This window comes from Acipenser ruthenus, chromosome 5 (genome assembly GCF_902713425.1).
Source record: "Acipenser ruthenus chromosome 5, fAciRut3.2 maternal haplotype, whole genome shotgun sequence".
Taxonomy (NCBI): domain Eukaryota; kingdom Metazoa; phylum Chordata; class Actinopteri; order Acipenseriformes; family Acipenseridae; genus Acipenser; species Acipenser ruthenus.
Window position 1 is genome coordinate 3285915 of NC_081193.1, and position 22065 is coordinate 3307979.

General features: G+C 38.1%; 2 protein-coding genes across 5 annotated transcripts in view; one reads left to right on the forward strand and one right to left on the reverse strand.

Moving 5' to 3' along the window:
* The first annotated feature begins 4470 nt into the window (after nt 1-4470).
* On the forward strand, nt 4471-12987 carry LOC117402304 (cell cycle control protein 50A-like). Its single transcript, XM_059023519.1, has 7 exons — nt 4471-4955; nt 5494-5613; nt 7545-7652; nt 8603-8690; nt 9116-9262; nt 9350-9556; nt 11572-12987. The coding sequence occupies exons 1-7, from the start codon at nt 4707-4709 to the stop codon at nt 11763-11765; spliced, it is 1113 nt and encodes a 370-aa protein (XP_058879502.1). The 5' UTR covers nt 4471-4706; the 3' UTR covers nt 11766-12987.
* Nucleotides 12988-21133: 8146 nt separating this feature from the next.
* The window catches only part of LOC117962508 (filamin-A-interacting protein 1-like), a 60291-nt gene continuing 59359 nt past the window's right edge, over nt 21134-22065 (reverse strand). For all 4 annotated transcript variants that reach the window (XM_034917841.2, XM_059023520.1, XM_034917839.2 and 1 more), the window contains exon 6: nt 21134-21848. In XM_034917841.2, coding sequence (XP_034773732.2) covers nt 21642-21848 — 207 coding nt within the window. In that variant the 3' untranslated portion in view covers nt 21134-21641. The remainder of the gene's footprint in view (nt 21849-22065) is intronic.

A 22065-nucleotide genomic window follows, 5' to 3' on the forward strand; every position in this document is an offset into this window, starting at 1 on the left:
CTCTATCCTCGCTGTTCCGCTTCAGTGGCTAGTTGAGCATACTGCAGTTTCTTCTTCTCATACGCCTCATCTACAGCATCCTCCCATGGCACTGTTAACTCTACAAGGTGAACAAGACGTGCTGATCCAGACCACAAGACAATATCTGGTCGAAGGTTAGTGGTGGCAATCTCAGGTGGAAAAATAAGCCGTTGACCAACATCTGCCAGCATTTTCCAGTCTCTAGCAGCTTCCAGTTGTCCGGGGCGAGGATTGGTTTTAACACCTTTTCTTGGTGGTTGCTCTCCTGGGCGGAGGAATGTTGTCTTGTGTATAATGCTTTGATGGAACTGGTGGCAACTTATTGGTCATGTTACGCTTGTCTTCCAATGCTAAGGCCAAATATTGCAGCACCTGGTCATGGCGCCAAGTAAAACGTCCTTGGCTAAGAGCCACCTTACATCCTGTCAAAATGTGCCTTAATGTTGCAGGTGATGAACACAAAGGACATGAGGGATCTTCTCCTACCCAGAGGTTTAGGTTATGTGGTGATGGGAGAACATCATATGTTGACCTGATGAGGAAACTGATCCTGCTCTGTTCCATTGACCATAGGTCTTGCCAGCCAATCTTGCATTGTTCCACACTTTCCCATCTCATCCATTCTCCCTGCTTGGCCTGGGAAACGGCCTTTACACACCTCATCCTCTCCTGCTTTTGCACCTCGTTGACTACGAGCTTCCTCCGTTGAGCTGGGGATGCCTTGTGCCATGTAGGAGGAGCTGAACTGAGACCAAGAACCCCTCTTCCATGCTGAACTTGCCCTATGATATCACCAATTCGAAGGGCAGCCTTTGCATCTTCCACAGCTTTCTTTGCCGCCCACTTTCTTCCAGTTTTCAACACAGGTGCTGCCTCCCTTACACATTTGTCGCGTGACTCTACTAATGTCATTTCCAGTCTGACCTTGGCGCACTTAAACTCCTTGATTAGAGCGGAGACTGGTAGCTGCAGTATTCCTTTACCATAAAGTCCCACTCTGCTGAGGCAGCGTGGAACTACCAACCATTTCCTGATGTATAAACTGATTAAAGCTTCCAGATTCTCTACTGTTGTCAAAGACACCTCGTACACAGTCAGTGGCCACAGCAACCTCGGCAGTAGACCAAACTGAAAGCACCAGAGTTTTAGTTTGCCTGGTAAAGCGCTGCTGTCTATGCTCTTCAACTAAATCGAAAGATGTTATTATTTATTTACGCGACAGCCTACCCCTAAAAATGCATCTGTCACTCCGCAAAGAGTAAGGAGGGCGTGGCACCGAGACAGACACTAAATCTGTGCATTGCGAAGTCATGTCTTCCACATTACAAATCCATGTATTTAAATGGTCTAGCATATTTGCAAAAACAGATCCTACTGTCTGAGCTGCCCTGTGACGTTTGACCAGTCTGTCAATCACTCATCTGCTTGCAAGGAGCAAAGTATAAACGTGCCTTATGTATCTCGCGTATTCTCAGTGGAGTTTAGTAATGTGCATTTGATGAGATTTTTAGAATCGGGTCCGAATCGGGTATCTGTCACTGTAACCGGCTATTTCGAATCCGATTCCGGTTCCCAAACTATGTAGAAAAACATGTCCGTATGTGATCAATGTGTGAGCAAAAGGTGGGTGGGTACATTTTATATACATATAAACAACCGTAGCATGGTGACGGGCGTCCGCCGGGTTTTACACTGTCATGGGGCGTCATAGTAAGCCCTTTGTTTATTTTTATTTTTTTGGCCTGCAACCATGTTATAGCCCTTCCTTCACTAACATAACTCATTCTGTTAGCAATATGGGTACATTTTTTTTATTTTTGGCGATACTTGTACCTAGCCCTGTTGAAATGCTTTCTTTACTTACTCCGGTTTGAGATACCATTCTCATCGTCTCCAAACACACCCAACAACTTCCCTTGTTAATTATGTTTTTTAGAATGTGACTTCTAATGTGTCGCATGTGTTCTGATAGATGTACTAATTAGTATTACATTATTAAATAATTAGTTAAGGCAATGCAATGCTGTGTTTATGGTGCAGCCCCAGACTTCAATGTTCATGGGAATACAATAAATAAACATAGGGTAGATAGAAAATGTGGTTGTAGGACATTTGAAACTTTAGTTTCTGTCTGTCACATGAGTAATGATTACGGAAACGTACTTTTCTAGACCATTCAAAATACATGGCATCCTTAGCTGTGTGATTCATGAATTGTCAAATACGACGACATTGCTAGCCGACCTAACACGACACCGACACCGATTTGAGTGAGTTATAGAAACTGGTGATAACCTATCGAGTTGGTAGGTGATAAGTGTTCGAAAGACCGGTCGTATTTGAATTTACGACCTCGCAATAGAAACGACAACCAGAATCTCAGAATTAGCCAGAATTTTAAGGATGGCTACACGGACATCAGGAAGTTAAGGACTGAATTGCAAGTTTTAAAAAAAAAGTGAAAAACGCAGGTTCGTATTTGTAATAGACCTAAAAAAAAAAAAAAAACCGAATATATATATATATATATATATATATATATATATATATATATATATATATATATATATAGTGCCTTGCAAAAGTATTCAGACCCCTGACCAATTCTCTCATAATACTGAATTACAAATGGTACATTGAAATTTTGTTCTGTTTGATATTTTATTTTAAAACACTGAAACTCAAAATCAATTATTGTAAGGTGACATTGGTTTTGTGTTGGGAAATATTTTTAAGAAAAATAAAATACTGAAATTTCTTGCTTGCATAAGTATTCAACCCCTGTGCTGTGGAAGCTCCCAGTTTACACCGATGAAAGAAATTGCCCTAAGGAGGACACAATTACCTTACCATTGGCCTCCACCTGTGAACCATTAAAGTTGCTGTCACATTTTCTGGATAAAAACCCCACTGTTGAAGGATCATTGGTCAGGCTGTGAATCTGAAGGAAAATGAAGACCAAAGAGCATTCTACAGAAGTTAGAGATAAAGTAATACAAATGCATAGATTAGGGAAAGGGTACAAAATAATATCCAAGTGTTTGGATATCCCAGTGAGCACAGCTGGATCAATAATCAGGAAGTGGAAGCTGCATCACACCACCCAGGCACTGCCAAGAAAAGGCCGTCCCTCAAAACTCAGCGCTCAAACAAGAAGGAGACTTGTGAGAGAAGCCACAGAGAGGCCAACAATCACTTTGAAGGAGCTACAGAGTTCAGTGGCTGGGAGTGGAGTAATGGTGCACCAGTCAACCATATCAAGAGCTCTGCATAACACTGGCCTGTATGGGAGGGTGGCAAGAAAGAAGCCGTTACTCAAAAAGTACCATCTGAAAGCACGTCTGGAGTTTGCCAGAAAGCATGAGAGTGACCCAGCTGCGATGTGGGAAAAGGTTTTGTGGTCAGATGAGACCAAGATAGAGCTTTTTGGCCAAAACTCAAAGCGCTATGTGTGGCGCAAACCTAACACTGCCCATGCCTCAAGACACACCATCCCTACAGTGAAGTATGGTGGTGGCAGCATCATGCTGTGGGGATGCTTCTCATCAGCAGGGACTGGGCATCTTGTTAAAATTGAAGGAAGAATGGATGGAGCAAAATACAGGGAAATACTGCAAGAGAACCTGCTTCAGTCCGCTAAAAAACTGAAGCTTGGGAGGAAATTCACCTTTCAGCAGGACAATGATCCCAAGCACAAGGCCAGAGCAACATTGGAGTGGCTCAAGAATAAAAAGGTGAATGTCCTACAGTGGCCCAGTCAAAGTCCTGATCTCAATCCCATTGAGAATCTGTGGCACTATTTGAAAATTGCGGTCCACAAGCGTCGTCCAACCAACCTGAACAACCTGGAGCAAATCTGCCAAGAAGAATGGGCCAAAATCACTCCGACACTGTGTGCAAAGCTGGTACATACTTACCCCAAAAGACTTAAAGCTGTTATTGCAGTGAAAGGTGGCTCTACCAAATTTGAATGTGTGGGGATTGAATACTTATGCAAGCAAGATATTTCAGTTTTTTATTTTTCTTAAAAATATTTCCCAACATAAAACCAATGTCACCTTACAATAATTGATTTTGAGTTTCAGTGTTTTAAAATAAAATATCAAACAGAACGAAATTTCAATGTACCATTTGTAATTCAGTAATATGAGAGAATTGGTCAGGGGTCTGAATACTTTTGCAAGGCACTGTGTGTGTGTATATATATATATATATATATATATATATATATATATATATATATATATATACACACACACACACACAGTGCCTTGCAAAAGTAATAGTGTGTGTGTGTAAATAAATGCCGCTTTCTATAGTCTTATTTTATTTCACATAACATCACACGGCGCTTTAAATAGTCACTATTGAACTGCAACGAATACCACGTGTTGCAGCGCTTCAACACTTGGTGTCGCACCTGTTATTTTAAGTTACGCGCTGACATCACGAGGATGTCATCGCGCAATAGGGGAGTGGTTCCTGCCTCCCTTGGTTTCTTCCGTGTTTTTTTTCCAGTTTCCTGGCTTCTGGGGCAGAGAGTTTATTTGCCTTATATTGAGAACCTGTGACACACGCCGGCATTTCTTTGTGTGTTGTTGTGTTTTGAGTTCGTCAGAATCCTGTCGGACTGCGTCTTTATAACGCCCTGCACTGTCCGTGTATCCTAATTATAAATAAACAACATGATGGCGTCGAGCTACAACGCGAAAGAAGAAGACGGACAGCTCTCCGGTGCCGCGGGGTCCGGCGGCGTAGGGGCTGGGAAGAGCAAGAAGCCGGACAACACCGCGTTCAAGCAGCAGAGACTGCCCGCCTGGCAGCCCATTCTCACCGCGGGCACCGTCCTGCCTGCCTTCTTTGTGATCGGTCTGATATTCATTCCTATCGGAATCGGCCTCTTCGTAACTTCCAATAACATCAAGGAATTTGAGGTAACGTACCGTACACAGAACCTTCATTAGGATGTTCATATGAATTGATGGACTGGTTGATTTTCATAATCAACCCCAAGTACGCATTTACAGTCGTTTGTGTTTTTTTTTTTTTTTTTTTTTTTCATTTTAGTTTTGTAATGGTAAACTGTGTGTGTCTGCAAGTCTGCGACCTGGCTACTGTTTGAAAGCCAATCCACAGGGTTTGGAATTGGGTGTATTCTAAGTTAATTCAGATAATCAGTGCAAATATCGTATTATAACAGTGCACTGTAAAAACGTTACATTAATCCTAGCAGTGGACTTTTTTTTTTTTTTTAGATAAACACAATTTTATTATTACTTTATTTTTTATTATATATAATGTTGTTATGGGGTGCATTTCAAAGGACTGAGCATCCGCAATGCAACCATGCCATTATTCGCTCATAACCGTGGTCCACAAATGCCTAACCTCATTGCCATTGTAGAGTTCAGTGTGGTATTTTTATAAGTGTATTGTCATTGAATTGTGTGATCTGTGTTCTCCATGTTGCAGATTGATTATACTGGTATTGACCCAGCCAGTCCATGCTACAACTGCTCTCAGACATTGACCTGGAACAGTACAAAGCCGTGTGTATGTAAAATCCCCTTCACACTGGAGCAGTCATTTGAGGTAAGGCTAAAACACCTCCATCCAGAGCAAGACTTAGAGCTACTTACTGTAATGTGTTTTTAAATTCTCGGTTGAGTTGCAAGGGTACATTTTAATATAATATGCAGGGGGGGGGGGCAAGTTAATGATTCCGCTGTGGTGCTCCAAATTCGGTGGAGTGGAGATATGATTCTCGAGAGCTTTAACAAGAGTTTGAGGGCTGTTTTATAGCTAGTCTGTTTATAAAGATCCAATTTAGAATTAATTTTAAAACTAACTAAAATACAGTGAATGTATATACTATATATAATAAACAGAGGTTCAATACAGTGAATGTATATAACAAACCGAGGTTCAATACAGTGAATGTATATAACAAACCGAGGTTCAATACAGTGAATGTATATAACAAACCGAGGTTCAATACAGTGAATGTATATAACAAACCGAGGTTCAATACAGTGAATGTATATAACAAACTGAGGTTCAATACAGTGAATGTATATACTGTATATAAACATGGAAGGGTGCGTTCAGGTCAGCCTTGCTGTACTAGCTGTGTTTATTCACAATCTGCTACTGGTAGAATGGCAGCACGAAAGTTGGGTTAGAAATATTATGGAGGAACCCCAATGTTTTTGTGTTAGATGTGCAGGGAGGAGGCGTTTTCAAAGGCGACACATATCAGGAGGAATACATTATTCATTGAATTTCTGTTGGCTGTTGCATTGTCACTGGCATCAGTCCAACATCAGTAAGTTGTTAGCAGTCCCTACTAATCCCTGTTCATCAGTCTTTGTGTTCTCAATAAGATCGTATTGTAATGATACATTACCGCTTGGCAAATACCCCTTTGTCAGTGAGGAGCCATTTCAGACAAAAGTGTGTCAAGGCAGAGAGAGAGACCAAGTATGCACAGCTGCACAGCGAGAGAGATCAGCTTATACACAGCGTGAGAGACCAAGCCATTTATATCTGGAACATATAACAATAATACTGCAAAATATGTAGAAAGACTGTACGTGTATACATTTCACACAGGCACTGGCTCTATGGGTGCTAGATAACTTCAAGCCCTATTTATATAGCAAAAAATCAACATGCATATTAAATTCTTTCAGTTAATTCCTGTCTCGGTAAAACTATTAAGGCTTTATACAATGTACAGTCTTTCTACATATTGTATTATTATTAGATGTTTTTTTCTGTAAATGGCTTTGGTCTCTCTTTCTGTTCTTAGCTTGGTCTCTCTGCATTGATACACAATTGTGTGAAACGTCTCCATGTGAAGCAGTGAAACGGGATGTTTGTCTAGTTTCTTTTACTTATTTGGCTCACGTGGGGTGGCTAAAATATAATAAAACAGCCTGTGGTTTCTGCTGCGTTGTGAATTCTAACGCATTTGGTTTCACACTGCCTGACTTTGAGGGGGAAATGAATTAGTTCCACCTTAATCGAGCCGAGACCACCTTTTCAAGTAAATCTTGGTTCCCTCATTTGGTGCGCACTCAGATGCGAAACAAATATTTGACATTTCACACCTTCCAAAATAAACCGAACTTGGCTGTTAACTGAACTCTAGTGTGAATTAACTTCTCCAAACAGACTAGGTATGAAAGGGCCCTTAAAAACAGGCTGTGATGACTAAATCTGAAAGTGAACCTAGAAAACAGGAAGACTCATTCTCATATTTCATACCTGTATGTTGCTGTGAGAATTTAATGATGGTGATGATTTTTTTTTAAGAAAATCAATATCATAATCTGGTAATGTGCATCTTGGAACTGCCTGTGATGTGTAAACACAGTTTTATTTCTTTTTAATTTAAAATATTATTTTAGCTAATTCTGTGTTGCTCTCTTTAGGATATTTGTTTTTATTGAACATTTTTACTGTAGCTTTCAGGCATAAAATGAATGACTTTGTTTGACAAAGGTGTCTTTTTTGTTTAGAGCGATGTTTTCATGTATTACGGGCTGTCCAATTTCTACCAGAACCACCGTCGTTACGTGAAATCTCGAGATGACAGCCAGCTGAATGGAGATGCCTCCTCCTTAACTGTAAGTGGTGTTGTGTTCTACTTCTGTTCTCCAAAGGTGACCAACTTATACAGCTTTGGAATATGCATTTCAGCTGATTTTGCCATGTGCTGTAAACCCCCTTATTACAGTAGGTTTGCCCTTTTGAAAAGTTTTGAAAGTTCTTTTGATTACAGAAGTGTACATGTCATGGCTTACTGAAATGATGATACAAAAACCTGAATTAAACCATCTGTTCTCTTTAGCAATGGAATTGTTCTTTGTTAGAATATTGTACTTTTTTGTTTGTGCTCAGTGTTTGCTGTTGGATCAGAATGCAACTGAACTGTATGTTTGAGTTATCAGTTAATTATTAGTGTGAACATTATTGTTTGTATACTATCTTTACTGTCTACTGTTCTTGGACTCTGCTAAAGCCTCCAGAGGATTTTTTCAAATTTCTGTTGATTACTTTGCACTCTGAGGACCATCAGGCAGGTGATAGCCAAAAATGAGTTTCACTGTGGTGTAGATAAATGTACAGACTGCACTGTGAATGAAAGCTTTTTAATTAAATGTGATTATAATTATATGTCACTTCTTAAAGCTATTTTAAATGGCTTTTTTTGTTGTTTTTAGATTTGCCATTGCTAAGTTTATTTCATTCTTATTCAAAATGTTCAGTACACTCTTTAAAAAAAAAAAAAAAAAAAACACAATCTAAAGCTCCTTCAAGTGTTAGTTCTGCTAGCTAGATTGATAAATAAAAAAGGATGTTGCTTATTTTATATCTACATGTGTGATTTAAGTGTCTCTTGAAGTCAAATGTGGTGATTTTTGTTGGAGTTTTCAGATTTTGACTGCTTTTTATTATCTTCTGGAAAGGCTTCTAGACTTACAACTTCTATAAAAGTGTATTTCATATTGTAAAACTTCCATTCAAACAGGAATTATGCTGGAAATGATATATTTACATGTTTGCCTTTTTACAGAGCCCAAGCAAGGAATGTGAGCCATACCGCACCAGTGATAACAAACCCATAGCTCCCTGTGGAGCCATTGCTAACAGCCTGTTCAACGGTAAGAATTCTATTAGATTGACTTATTCACACACGTTTACAAAGGTTGATCGGATTAAAAACTACACATCAAAGGACATTCAGTAATTAGATTATTGTCTCATTAAATGTGTTTTCCCTCCAAGGAGTGGAGAAGCACATATCTATTCAAAGTCTTACTATTTGTACTTGCTTTTCTTAGGTAAAGCACCATCGCATCTTAATTATGCAACCTTGCATTCTATTTTTAAGAAGTCGTACCTTTTTTTTTTTTAGGTTACTTGTAAAATGCTGTTATTTGGCAGTAGGTTTGCCATTTTCCTATAAATACTGTTACATTTTGTTTTGATCAGGCAGTGAAGTGAAACCGTGCCTATTCTGTAACTTTCAATAGGGTTGTAGAGGTATAATCAAACAGTACTTAATTGTAGCTTTTATCCCCTCCAGACACTTTGACATTGTACTACATTAATCCCAACGGCACTGAAAGTTTAGTTCCATTGCAAAAGAAGGGAATTGCCTGGTGGACTGACAAGAATGTGAAATTTAGAAACCCAGGTGGAAATAACTTTAACCTAACAGCTGTTTTCCAAGGTAATTATTCCTTCTTATAATACTGTAATTTGCTTGACATTGAAGTTAGTTCTTTCTTGGTCATTAATCCAATACATTTTTCTATAGGTACCTCCAAGCCTGTGAACTGGCAAAAGCCTGTGTACGAGCTGGACACAGACCCTGAGAACAACGGGTTTATCAACGAGGACTTCATTGTGTGGATGCGCACTGCTGCCCTGCCCACCTTCCGCAAACTCTATCGTCTGATTGAGAAGAAAAACAACATGATACCAACCCTGCAACGTGGAAACTATACCCTGGACATCACCTACAGTATCCTTTCAATCAAAATCACATGGGAAAGATGGGAATGAAATCTAGAATTCACTTAAGGGCATATGTATAACAAAAACAGATAAACAGTTTATTTCTAATTGGTTACATAGCATTCTGTTGATAACCTACACAACCTTACATGGCTTGGGTTCAGTAGTATTACTTGTCCTCTTATAAAGTCTGTTTGATTGATAACTTTTGCTTGTCATACTTTAAAACAGGCTACCTTGTAAACTAAAGAAAGCTAAGTAAGAAGCCACTAAAAGACTTCTTAATCGGGCGTTTGCCTGATGGGATAAATTCTCCAAGTGTTTTTAATTCTGGTATGTAAGGTGTTATAGAATACTTGACATGAAAGATGTACAGTTTAAACAGGTCTCTAGTATAATACTGCAGCAAAACCATTACCCAGAACTGAGAGAGTCCACAGTTCATCTTTGCTGTACATTATTGATCTGGTGCATGTGAGGTGAAGGCCAGCCATGTCTGCACAGTAGTTAAATCCTTTTAAAGCAATAAGACTATTTTGAAAGTATTGATTTTGAACACAGAGAGTATTTTTATGCAGCTATACTCCCAGAGCCCTATAGAATAGTTGCTGCTGCAGCAGTCGTCCTTGCATTACCACAGTTTAAACACTGTGCCTCCTGACTTGAGTGTCATTGTTTGCCAACTGGCGCCAGATATAGTGTTGGATTTGTGCTTTAGACCCTAGTCCACTAGGTAATGGATTGTGACAAGCAAGTCAGTAGATTTACATAGAAGTAAAGGAAAAAAGAATTGCTTTAATCTGAAAAAGGCATATCGTAAGATTAACAAGTAAGAGTTTTGTTTGTAATCTCCCGTAAAACTTAAAATACTCGCCGGTCTCCAACACTCGCCGGTCTCTAATAGGCGCTGGGGCTGCTGCGAAATATGGTAAATAGACACCAGGTCTCTCTTAAACGCCGGGTTATGAATAATAATATAATGCGTGTCATACTGAATGTTCAGCCAATACGCACACGGCTGTGCAGCGAGCTTACCAATTTGTTTTTCAATAGCGATGAAGAGACCCTGAGGCTCAGGATGAATGAATTTAATTTATTTTAAGGTACACGTAATGCATACAGTTTTTTTTTTTAATGACGTTCTTCATTTTAAAACCAGTTGTGAAGCTTTTTTGAGCGTGCTGAAAGTAAGCCATCTGAAGTATTTGCAGATGTTTGTGATCTTACATAATAAACCCTGGTCTCAGATAGTCGCCGGTCTCCAATAGGCACCGGGGCTACTGACAAATATTGTAAATAAACAGTGGGGCGTTTATTTCAAGTTTAACGGTATGTTGTAATACCCAGCGACACACCGAGACACGGTCTCATTTCATTCTCTCGGGTGAATGTGTCATGTGGTGTTCCTGATTTGCAGATGTTCGGTTGAAAGGCATGCATAGCAGTATGTAAATATTTTATTTTATTTTGAAATGTTTTTGCTCCTTGTGTTTATGGCAGAAACATCCAATACAAATAAAGACACAGGTAACAAAGCTACATTTATTTTGCAGTAACTTTAGGAAGTTTATTTTGTGGTTACTGTACCCCTTTGAGGATTCACAATAGAGCCTTAATAGCAGCAGGAGGAAGAAACATATTAAGACCCGTATTATGAAATATTCTACCACAGATGGTCTTCCTTGAAAAATGGTGGTGACCGAAGTACACTAATTCTTCCATGCATTGGCTATAGCAATGTCTGCAAAAACTAGGTTGGACAGTTTATGCTTTTATAAGCAATTTTAAAATTAAAGTAAAAATAATGCTACTTTAAAAAAAATGAACTGCCAGATATTGTAGTTGATGTTTACCGTGAGTAAAACAACACTTTGTTCCACAGCTTTAATTAAATGTTACCAACTGTGTTGATTTGGTGTAGGCATTAATCCTCACAGCTTTTTATTTGAACTCTGAAGTGCACATCCCTGAACTCTAGGTAGCAGCAAATACTCCCAGCTCATTTTCCTATACAGTGTTCAGATTACCCTGTGCGTAGATTTGATGGGCGGAAGCGAATGATCCTGAGCACTATCTCCTGGATGGGTGGTAAGAACCCGTTTCTGGGCATTGCCTACATCACTGTCGGCTCCGTCTGCTTCTTCCTGGGCGTCGTCCTGCTGATTATCCACCAGAAATATGGAAACCGCAACAACAGCGCAGAGATCCCCAACTAGTGGAGGAGTGACACCCCTACGCACAACCAGAGGGGCCCAGCTTGGACCACTAGCTAATAAAGCTTAGCATCATCAGTTGTTGTACATGTTGTTTGTCCTTTAAATGCAATGGTTTATTTTATTTCTAGGGATGGAGCAGGTCTATTTATTCACAAATCTCTGACTGATATGATACCAAAAGCCTTTCTTGTTTGACTCAATACTGTTTGACTTCATTCATAAACTGCTGTTAAAGAAGCCAACTACAGTCTAGGACAGTTCATGAATATCAAACTTTAAAAAATAGTTTGTAATGAGTTAAAGCTTTGTGGCCAGCACCCAAAATTTGGATATAAAGGATTTCCAAAGAGCATGATCCATCTCGTGTTTAACTAATGAAAAATAGCTATACATTAGATCATAAGGATTTGCTGGATTATATTTGACACTCAAACAAAACCTGTGTTACAAATGATATGAATATAGATGTTAATATTTAATTCCTTGAAGACAATGATGTACTTGTTGAAATGCTTTAAAACTGATATAGCATGTTTCCTGCTGAATGAATGTACAGTCTTTGTGTTTGTAATTACATTTAATTTACTTCCAATGCTTTTTCTAGTAAACTGCACTGGTTAGAATCTGATGTTTTTAATAATTTTAGATAATCTGGTACATCTGTGTTTTTTATTTTCAGTTTTATTATACCGGTACCCTACTTTTGCTAAAGAATGCAGTGTGTTGCTGTGACTGTAGTATGTCTTGAACAGATGTGGCATTTTAATCTTTTTTTTATATATATATATATATATATATCTATATATATATATATATATATATATATATATAGTTTATTTCAGGTTAAGTAGGTTTACTTGTTTTAAGCACAAACATGATGACTGCACACTTGACATTTTCAACTCGGTTTAATGTAACTATTCTAATCTGATGGAGATGAATACAAGGATTATTGGGACCAGTGTAACCACAGAAGCTGCTTTTGATTTAAGTAATATTACTGTTGAAGGTTTTCAAAACTACTTCACCAAGCATACTCGCAACCTTAATTCACCAGTTAATTTGCACTTATCATACAATTGAAATATCCTTGTTATTTATTTGAGAATTAGGAGTTATTTACTTTCCTCTGTACAGCTGTTGGTTTACAATATTATAAAAAGCTGTTTATTCTGTAGAGATTACTTTTAAGTTGGGCGGTCTAATAAAAGATGGAAAACTACTGTATCTTGACTGGGTCTAATTATTCATGTTAATAAAAGTGAAACCATAAATAGGGTTTTAGAATACAAATTGAATTAGTGTTGTATAATACAAAAATGTATAAAACAAGTTGTGTGTCAGTTACATGCATCTTTCACACCACAAAAAAGTAGATTGCTTACTAACATGTTTGTGAAACTGATTGCTGATTTGCTGATATTGTGGATTATCTCCTGCTGATGAGATGAGGCTGTATTGCATCTTGGTTAAGATGCTTGCTTGTGGTGTGCATGGCCACCTGTTTGCACCCAGCCTCCATCTTGTTCCACACATATATTCATGTAAGTTTGACATGCATGTATAGGGGGACAAATACCTCTATACAACCCCTGATACACTCAATAGAAACATGTTTAATCACAGTTGTATTAGTAGTTCTCTAGAGAAATGTGTGTGATTGATGTAACTTAAAAAGTGAGTAAGTAGATTTAAGGAAAGGCACAAAGTCTTTTCTTCAATCAGTAATGTATTGTTATACATGCAGGAAATCAGATTCTAGGTACAGAACACACAGATTCAGATTCATGATTATTAATACCTCTGGCACAAAAATGATTTCTCTCCCCTGTCTCTGGTGTTTTGTTGGTATCGTTTGGACGCTTGATTGAATAATTGTTACCTTGTTAAAGAGGAGCAGGATAAGTATTTAAGAGCAGGTTAGGAAGCGGACGGGCGTACTGCTAGAGCGCAGGATTAGAACGACAGGTGTGTGGAGCGAGCTGACTCAACGTATGTTTCCATATAACAATCAGAGTAAGAGCGAGGCTGTAATAGAAATAAAGTACAACAGATAGCGTACCGCTTTGAAGCACTTCAGATGCAGATCGCTGTGTGAAATACCCAACACCAGAGCAAGGAGCAGCGGATTACGGGGACCTTTCAACTACCGAGATTGTTGGGTCGTGCCAGCAACTCAGGCAAGACCCTATCTTTCCGTGTAGTGTTAAACAGCTAGCCCTCCGAGTAAACATTGCTCCTTTTTAACTTCTCTATTTAGTTAGCTATTCAATAATTACCTTCTCTGATTCAGCTATTAGTTCTTTATGTAGCGGCCACAGACTCTCAGTTAGAAAAGTCAGTGGAGTGGACGATAGATACAGAGCAGCTAGTGTAGTATATAGGATTAGTAGGTGCGTGTGACTTAACATTTGTATCTGCTATTGTTTTAAATCACAGAGTGTGGTAGTTATTTTATTGATTGCACAGAGTGCTTTGCTGTTTGGTTAGTTTAATTCATTTGATCTCTTATGCTTGTTTGCAGTGATTAATGTGTGTATGTATTAGATTTATTAGAACACCCATAACCGGCTTCTCAGGTGGTCTATTTGATATCCTTCTCCTGTGATCGGCATTGATGAAACTGCGCCGGGTACTATATATTCCTTTTATAAAGGTATTTTAAAGCTTTGGAGATATATTTTTAATGCTGTTTGGTATTTATATATTAAACTGCTTTCATATAAAGATTCTCATTGAACAAACTCTTGTGTGACGAGTTATTGAACCTCTATCCTCTCCCACTCTCTACCAGACCTTCCTGTACTAGACAAAGGTTTCGGCAGCGCAATCGCTACCCGAGCCCGAATACCTGGGCTTGTAATCAAGCAGAGTGTTACACCCGTATACAGTTCTGATGTAAACATGGTGTGTTGACATGTACTGTATCGTTGCAGCTAGATTGGCGGTTTTGGTATACTGCAGTTGGAAATATGTTTTTCACGAAGGAGAATGCTCTTAAGTGGACTGAGATTTTTTTTTTTTTTTTTTTTTAATCTTTTAAACCAATCATTTGGTAAGCAGTATATTATGTAAAAGCAGGTGATCACTTAAGTCGGATGATTCTACTTTTGTTATTCACATTGTGATTTAAGAACCCAATCTGCTTTCTCTAAAGGGTAAAGTTCGGAAAGGTCTTGGTTTCCTGGTGCTCAATAGTAAATGAGTATAGCTGCAGTCTCTGGGGATATACAAGTTGTTAAACATTTCGTGACCCCCAAAAAAGTTCAAAATCAAGGTTTTTCCATCAAGCACACGCAATATTTAACTTATTCAGTATATAGAGTTAGTTGGCAAGCTACCAGCATACACAAACAGAACAGTTCTACACAGCATGCTTCCCGAATTATAGCCCTTAGTTTCTGGAGTTCACAGCCTGTTACTGTTTTCATTGTTATGTTTTAGTTGCCTGTAAAAGTTCTTCCTATTTAATAGAAAATCTGAAATTGCTAGATTTAACAGGTGGAACTCCCATTCTTATCGACAAACTGGGTAAGTGTTACATTTCTGTGGTAAATGTCTTAATTAATGGGAAGGGCTTTTATTCAAGTAACTGTGTCACGCATCCTCACAAGGTTTTAAATGCAAAACAATAACAAATAACAATCGGCTTTCGCCGTAATATAAAACATAAATCATAATATAAATAGATAAGACAAAGGGCCGGGACACTCCGCCACAGGATGATATCAGCCCGTACAGAGACTGACAACAATACTGCGGGTTGAGCGCTCATACGCGTATTTGATTGCAAATGAAAGATTTAAACAAAATGAAACACTAAACCAAAAGACACGATGGCCAAAACAAACAGGTAAAATAAAGCAACAAGTAGCATACTGGTCTAAAGCGAGCCCCCGTAGTAATTGTTATTTTAAATGTACCTTTCAAGATCTTTCTCTTTCGTTCCACCTCTGAACACCCAAACGCCGAGCGAGCAAAAGCTACTGTTTTTTATAACGTGGTCAAGGGATTAACTGGCCATCAATGATCTAGTTTATCCCTCGACCACATTCTCATATGCATGGCTGACCAGCCAATTTATCAATACATCATCAGCTGCCATCCACGCATTTTCACGAGAGGCAGTCTGGCAGACTTTGCTTGCTTCTCGTCTCTGCCAGACTATCTTACATCATTACAATAAAACAAACACATTTTAAAAATAGCCGTAAATAATAATAATCACACAAAAGACAAATAAACACAGGACGGGCATTTTGAGTAAAGAACACTATGAACAATATTTACATGAAGTAATAAAATGTGTGTTTTTATTCTACAAGTGAGTTGCAGAAATAGACTTGTTTGCATTGCCACCTAATATTTTAGTATGCCTGTTTGAACCTCAGCTTCTGACTGCAGTTGACTAGAAAGACAAGTGCTGTAAAGAATTTAGAAAATAGTTAACACATGAAAAAAATAAAAATGAAACGGAGGCATCCTTAGTTTCATTTTGGTTTGCATTCAGGTAGGTGACTAATACAGAAATGTACAGGTTGTACAGAGTCATGGATTGTTTGCATGTCTCAATTCAAATGCTCCTTGGTCTTTTTGTACAGATACAGCAGTATAGACTGAGGGCTGGTTGCAGCACAGTGTGCTGTCCTGCACCACCACTGGAAGCCCTTCAAGCTTTCAAAGACAGTTAATAGTCTACCTGTCATACAAATCACAAGCTTGGACATCCAGTACACTGGAGTATATATGTCATGAATGCAGTGTGTGTGTGTGTGTGTGTGTGTGTGTGTGTGTGTGTGTGTGTGTGTGTGTGTGTGTATGTATTGTAAGACCGTGTAGTCCGGGGAGAAAACAGGACTACACCTCCCAGAAGGACATGGGCTGAAAAACCCTAATTTAATTGTTAATTTTTGTTAATTATCCCCTGCACCTTGCTATCATTGTAAATTAGAGCCAGTGCAGGGTACTTAAGAAGAGCAGTCAGTCTGCTCAGTGCTGCTGCTGTGTGAAGAGCCCGATTGTGAGTCGTTAAAAGGGAAAAAGGTAGTGTTTACGATTCTCGCTGTGTTTTTGTAAGGACGGGGAAACAGCTTAGCTGTCCCGTGTTAGACAGGGTGTGCCTGTAATTTAGTTAGCACTCCAGAGTGGAGCTAGGTGTTTGTTTATATTTGTCTATTTTTTGTGTGTGTCTAAGAATAAAAGAAAACTAGCGCAACCGCGCTGAAAAAAAAAATTAAGTTCCTGTGTTTGGGTCGATTTAAAGGGGAAAGAACCTGAGAGCGCCTGTGTGGTGAGCGTCTCCCTTGCAGTGTGTGTGTGTGTGTGTGTGTGTGTGTATATATATATATATATATATATATATATATATATATATATATATATATATATATATATAAATTACACACAATTATATGACGTTCATGATACATATACTCTTGTATATTGAATGTCTGTAGTAAGAAACAAATGCCACAGTGCCTGTGACAGCTTTCAAACAAACCGAAACATTGTGGCTATATAATAGCGAGGATCATGCATCTCCTTCCTGTCAGAGGCAAGTGCGTGAGCCAAACCGATTCGTACATTTTGCTTTACCGCAGGTCAAAATCAACCTGAGGTGTAGGCAAGAAAGGGTTAGGGTTCTGCCAAAGAACGTCCGTACTGACAACAAAACTAAAAAGAAGTGAACATTTGGTTCATGAAGATTGTTTCGTTCAGACATTGCAGAGGCATGCTTGTTGTGTGCTTTTTAACTTGAAGCCGAACATTTGTACCTGCCCACCTCTGTACTTACATTATACGATCTATATTAAAATGTGAAAATAAAACAAAATGTAGACTTTGTAATATAATTTAAACAGGCAAAGGTATCAGAGTTTTAATGACTCCTTTAAGCTTGTTTTTGTGGCTGAGTTAAGCTCATTAGTGTTGTTCAATGTGTGTAAATGTTGAAAGGTTATAATTAGGGTTTATGATTTTCGGTTTTAACTAATAAAACACCCCCGATACAAAAATAAATTAAATCGATGGATAGCCAATAAACACCGTAAAAACTGTGGAAATGGTTAATCTATTCACGTTGACTTTACCCTACTCCCATTAAAAAATAAAACCTACTACAATAATAATAAATACATTTCCCAGTGCTGCTGGGCAATGTCCCGCCTTCCTGTCTTGTATCTATCATTGATTCGTTCTGAATACTTTAAACCCGCCCCAACTACTGAGTGACAGAACATTACTACATTTCTATTGGAGATTCCACTTGCGAGATTTAAAATGAGATTATAATCGGTAATGGAGGCTTGTTAGCGGGATTTAAAACTGTATTACAGTTAAAATACAGAGGATTTAAAAACGAATTGTGGCGAAATGTACAAACATGACTACACGCAAAAACCCCAGAAGAATGTGCCTGTGACCATAGGGATTTCCTTGTGGGAAAACAGCAAAGGAAAGAAGGTACAATTTAAGTGTGCAAGTACTGTCGAGTTACTATACATATTTTGACACAAAAAAAAAAAACGCTCAAGCATTTTGGAAAGTAACCGAGTACTCTAATTTCATACAGTATATCAAAAACGAAAGCCCTGGGGAAAAAAATATATATATTTTTACATAATTCAAATAGCTAAAAATAAGCACTGAAAAATACAATTAATAAAACCCGAAAAAAACAGAAGCCCTAGTTCTAATCAGCAGTAACATAACTCTCTGTTGACCATGTTGGCTTGAGGCCTACAGCACGGCTTCATCCCATAGAGGCCAGGTGAAGTACTGGAAACATGGCAGCACCTGCTTCATCTTGAGGGCATTTTTATCTGCTGTACAGCGATGCTTCATCTTGAGAGCATTTTCATTTGATATATAACAATGCTTTCTAAAATAAACAAACAGTTCAAAAAAGAAATTCATAAAATACATAGCAAACAGTTATCTATCAGTTACCAGTTGCGCTCTAGTCAAGCCCCTACTCTTGCTGAATACTCAGTACAGTATATTGATTACATTCAAAAATAAATTCATCCTCATAGCCCCCCTCTTATTTTTGAGCAAAATTCTACTGATGGCTGTGTGGGCATAGACAAGAGTAGATCTGGTAGCTTTTCCCTCAGCTAGTGTTACATATTTGGCACAATATAGGCATGTTCTGTTAAATGATACATACATTCTGAGATTAGTAGAGAACCATAAAGATAGACCTGTAAAATATCATGCACTTTCATCAATGAATTATATCTACTAAACCTGGATGGAACTGCACTCCCAGATCGGTGTTGCCTACTCCTGGTCTCCTAGGCACACTGCCACTTTACATTTAATGATCTGAACTATTTTACATTGGATTTACATCAGAAAGATAAATGGACTCAAAGGAAAGTGATATACTAGCATAGGAAATCATTCTATATTTAATTATGTTTGTGTGTTACTTTTTTTAATGAACAATCAAATAATCAATCCTAGTGCCTGGTGCATTTATCAGTGTAATGATATCACTGCATAAAAACATTTCACAAGAGCGCCCTGGGTTCACAAGTGATTTGGAGAATTAGAGTGGAGAGTGGACAAGTGATGCTCCCCTTTTCAATAGTGGTATCCTTGATCAAGGGATTGCCGTTTGGTCTGCTTATAATAACTAAAGAAACAGACATGGTCAGATTTAAACAGAGACATCAATGAGCTAGTGTGTGATGAAGAGCCACAGTCTTAATCATGTTCGGTCCAGCATGTCTTTTGGGTTATCTAAATGATCTTGTCATATGCACTAGTTTATTTTAAAGCTGATCTTCATTAAACAATGTAATCGTACCGTATTGCATACCTCATCTGCTGCCTTTAAAAAACGACATTCCCATGTGTTTTGTGCATGACACGTGCCCCCCACCCAATCATTTACATATATGTATTTTACACACAGCTGCATGATTATCTGTATTTTTCAAACATCTTCTATATACCCAGCTATATGTTTCCACTGCCTTCCATAACTGCTTCCATATTCCATCTTGCTCTTATTGTATTACTTGTATTGTAACACTTGAAATGTATTTGCTTACGATTGTAAGTCGCCCTGGATAAGGGCGTCTGCTAAGAAATAAATAATAATAATAATAATAATAATATTGTGTGGCTGTTTTGTATAAAACTCCACTTCATCACTTAATTCCAATCTGTCACACTTATATAAAGAAATACATCAAACGGTCTTATGCTGTAGCATTATTATTCATACCACTAGATGGGATGGCGCTCTACTATTTTAAATAGCCAAGATTAAACTAATGTTGGGGAATTGGCGTGTATATTGCAGTGCTATATTTATACAAACTAAACATCAAGTTTATCCACAAGTCTGTCCATGTGGAGAACATGGTTCTCCATGTTCTTCTAAGAAGCTTTGTGAGCAATGCTGTGTATATATATATATATATATATATATATATATATATATATATATATATATATATATATATAATTTATATAAATCCAGTTCTGGCAATGGAACATGAAACAAGCAATGTGATTGCTCGACCAGTGTTCCAGCTATCCGTATATTGGATGGATACGGACAGTTGGAACCTTGTCACATACAATCGAAATCACTGCGCTGCCTCACAGAATTAAGTACCTTTTTTGTGATTTAAAAACGTCTAAATGAAAGCGTTCGTTTTTTTTTGGTTTGTTTTGTTTTTTTTGGAAGATGTCCATGGATTAGAGAACGCCACGTAATATTCCACTAGTATAACAATATCTATGTTCCACTTAAATATGGAAAGAGCTAATTCTACAGCAGAAGAACAAATGTTGAGCACAGAAGCCTGTAATCCAAATGACACAGTTCAGTTCTGGCTTGTATAGTTTACCCCCTCCCCTTTTGAAATAACAATGCACAGTTGCCATGCCAGCAAGGCCCCACCAGAGCATTTTAAGGAGCCATCAGAGATTGTAGGCTGATTCATTGCATCTAACAAATTAAAGTTACGGTTTGTACAACGTGATTGAGTCATATGTGTTTATGTGTTCCACTTGAAAAACAGTCTAGTGAAGAGTCATACAGTGTGGCCTCTGTGACTGTGTGCCTGTTCAAATAAAGCATCCTGCAATGTGTACTAAAGTATATTCCAAATCTCAAATATTTGTTAACCACACAGGTAATTCTATCAAGAGTATGTGATTTAGAAACATTTGAAGATAAACACTTGAACCAGACAGAACTCTGATGCTATCAGTGAATGACCCCCGATTAATGGTACAGTCTCTGCTTTCCTCCTTCAGCTGTATTAAGGCTATGAATGAGGTAGTAGATAACAGACTGATGCACATAAACTCTTCTGATTTCCAAAATAATACAAGTCGCAGTAAAGTTTAACTGCTTAAATATATCACTTTATTAAGAGCTAAATCTAAAATACAAACTGAAGATCAGGCCTTTGTAAGACTGGATAGCTACCACAGTAAACTCCACAGTGTGCAATGATCACTGATGCACACACGGAATTAGCTGCATAGTAAATCAAATGCATACACTGAAAAGGTTGGATTTTGGTAGAATAAGCAAACATTAAGTCATACAAACATGCTAAAAAATAATAAAAACTAACATTAAAACACATCTATAAAAACTAATATGTATATTTATTATAAAACTTTACAATAATATTTGTATGTAAGGATTTGGGTGGAGACAGAGGCACAACTTGATAAACATATCTCTTTTGTAGCAGTATAAGTGTGTTGTTACTCATTTTCAAATAAAATAAAAAAATATACATAAATAGTGGATTGCTCCACATAGCTAGTATGTGTACACTGTACACACAGTGACAGAGGGGGTTTCCATGGTCGCAGTAGACCCTCCACAGGCTCCTGTCCTCAGCCTTTTCCTCCAGCCAGAGGGTTAGAGCTGCTGACTACAGACTTCTTCACTTCAATTTTCATTGACTGGCTATCGGACCGGGGCTCTAATTTTGCGATATTTGCTGCTCCCATGGCTCCTAAAATTGGTTTCCCTGCTTTCATACCTTTTGTCATCGGGATGCGTGTGGGTGCAGGGCGAGCTGGTGGCCCTTCCTGCCCTGGCTGAGGAAGGAAGAAAGAAAGAGAGGGGAAAAAAATCAACCAAAATACAACATGAACCAGATTTTGACAAAAGTTGTGGAGAGTCAGGACGATGGTTATTGCCAAGGTGATTAAGACATCTGTGTTCAGTTATCAAGATGTATTGTCCATAAAGGTATATGTGTAAACGAAAATGATGCCAAGGTGATATATATATATATATATATATATATATATA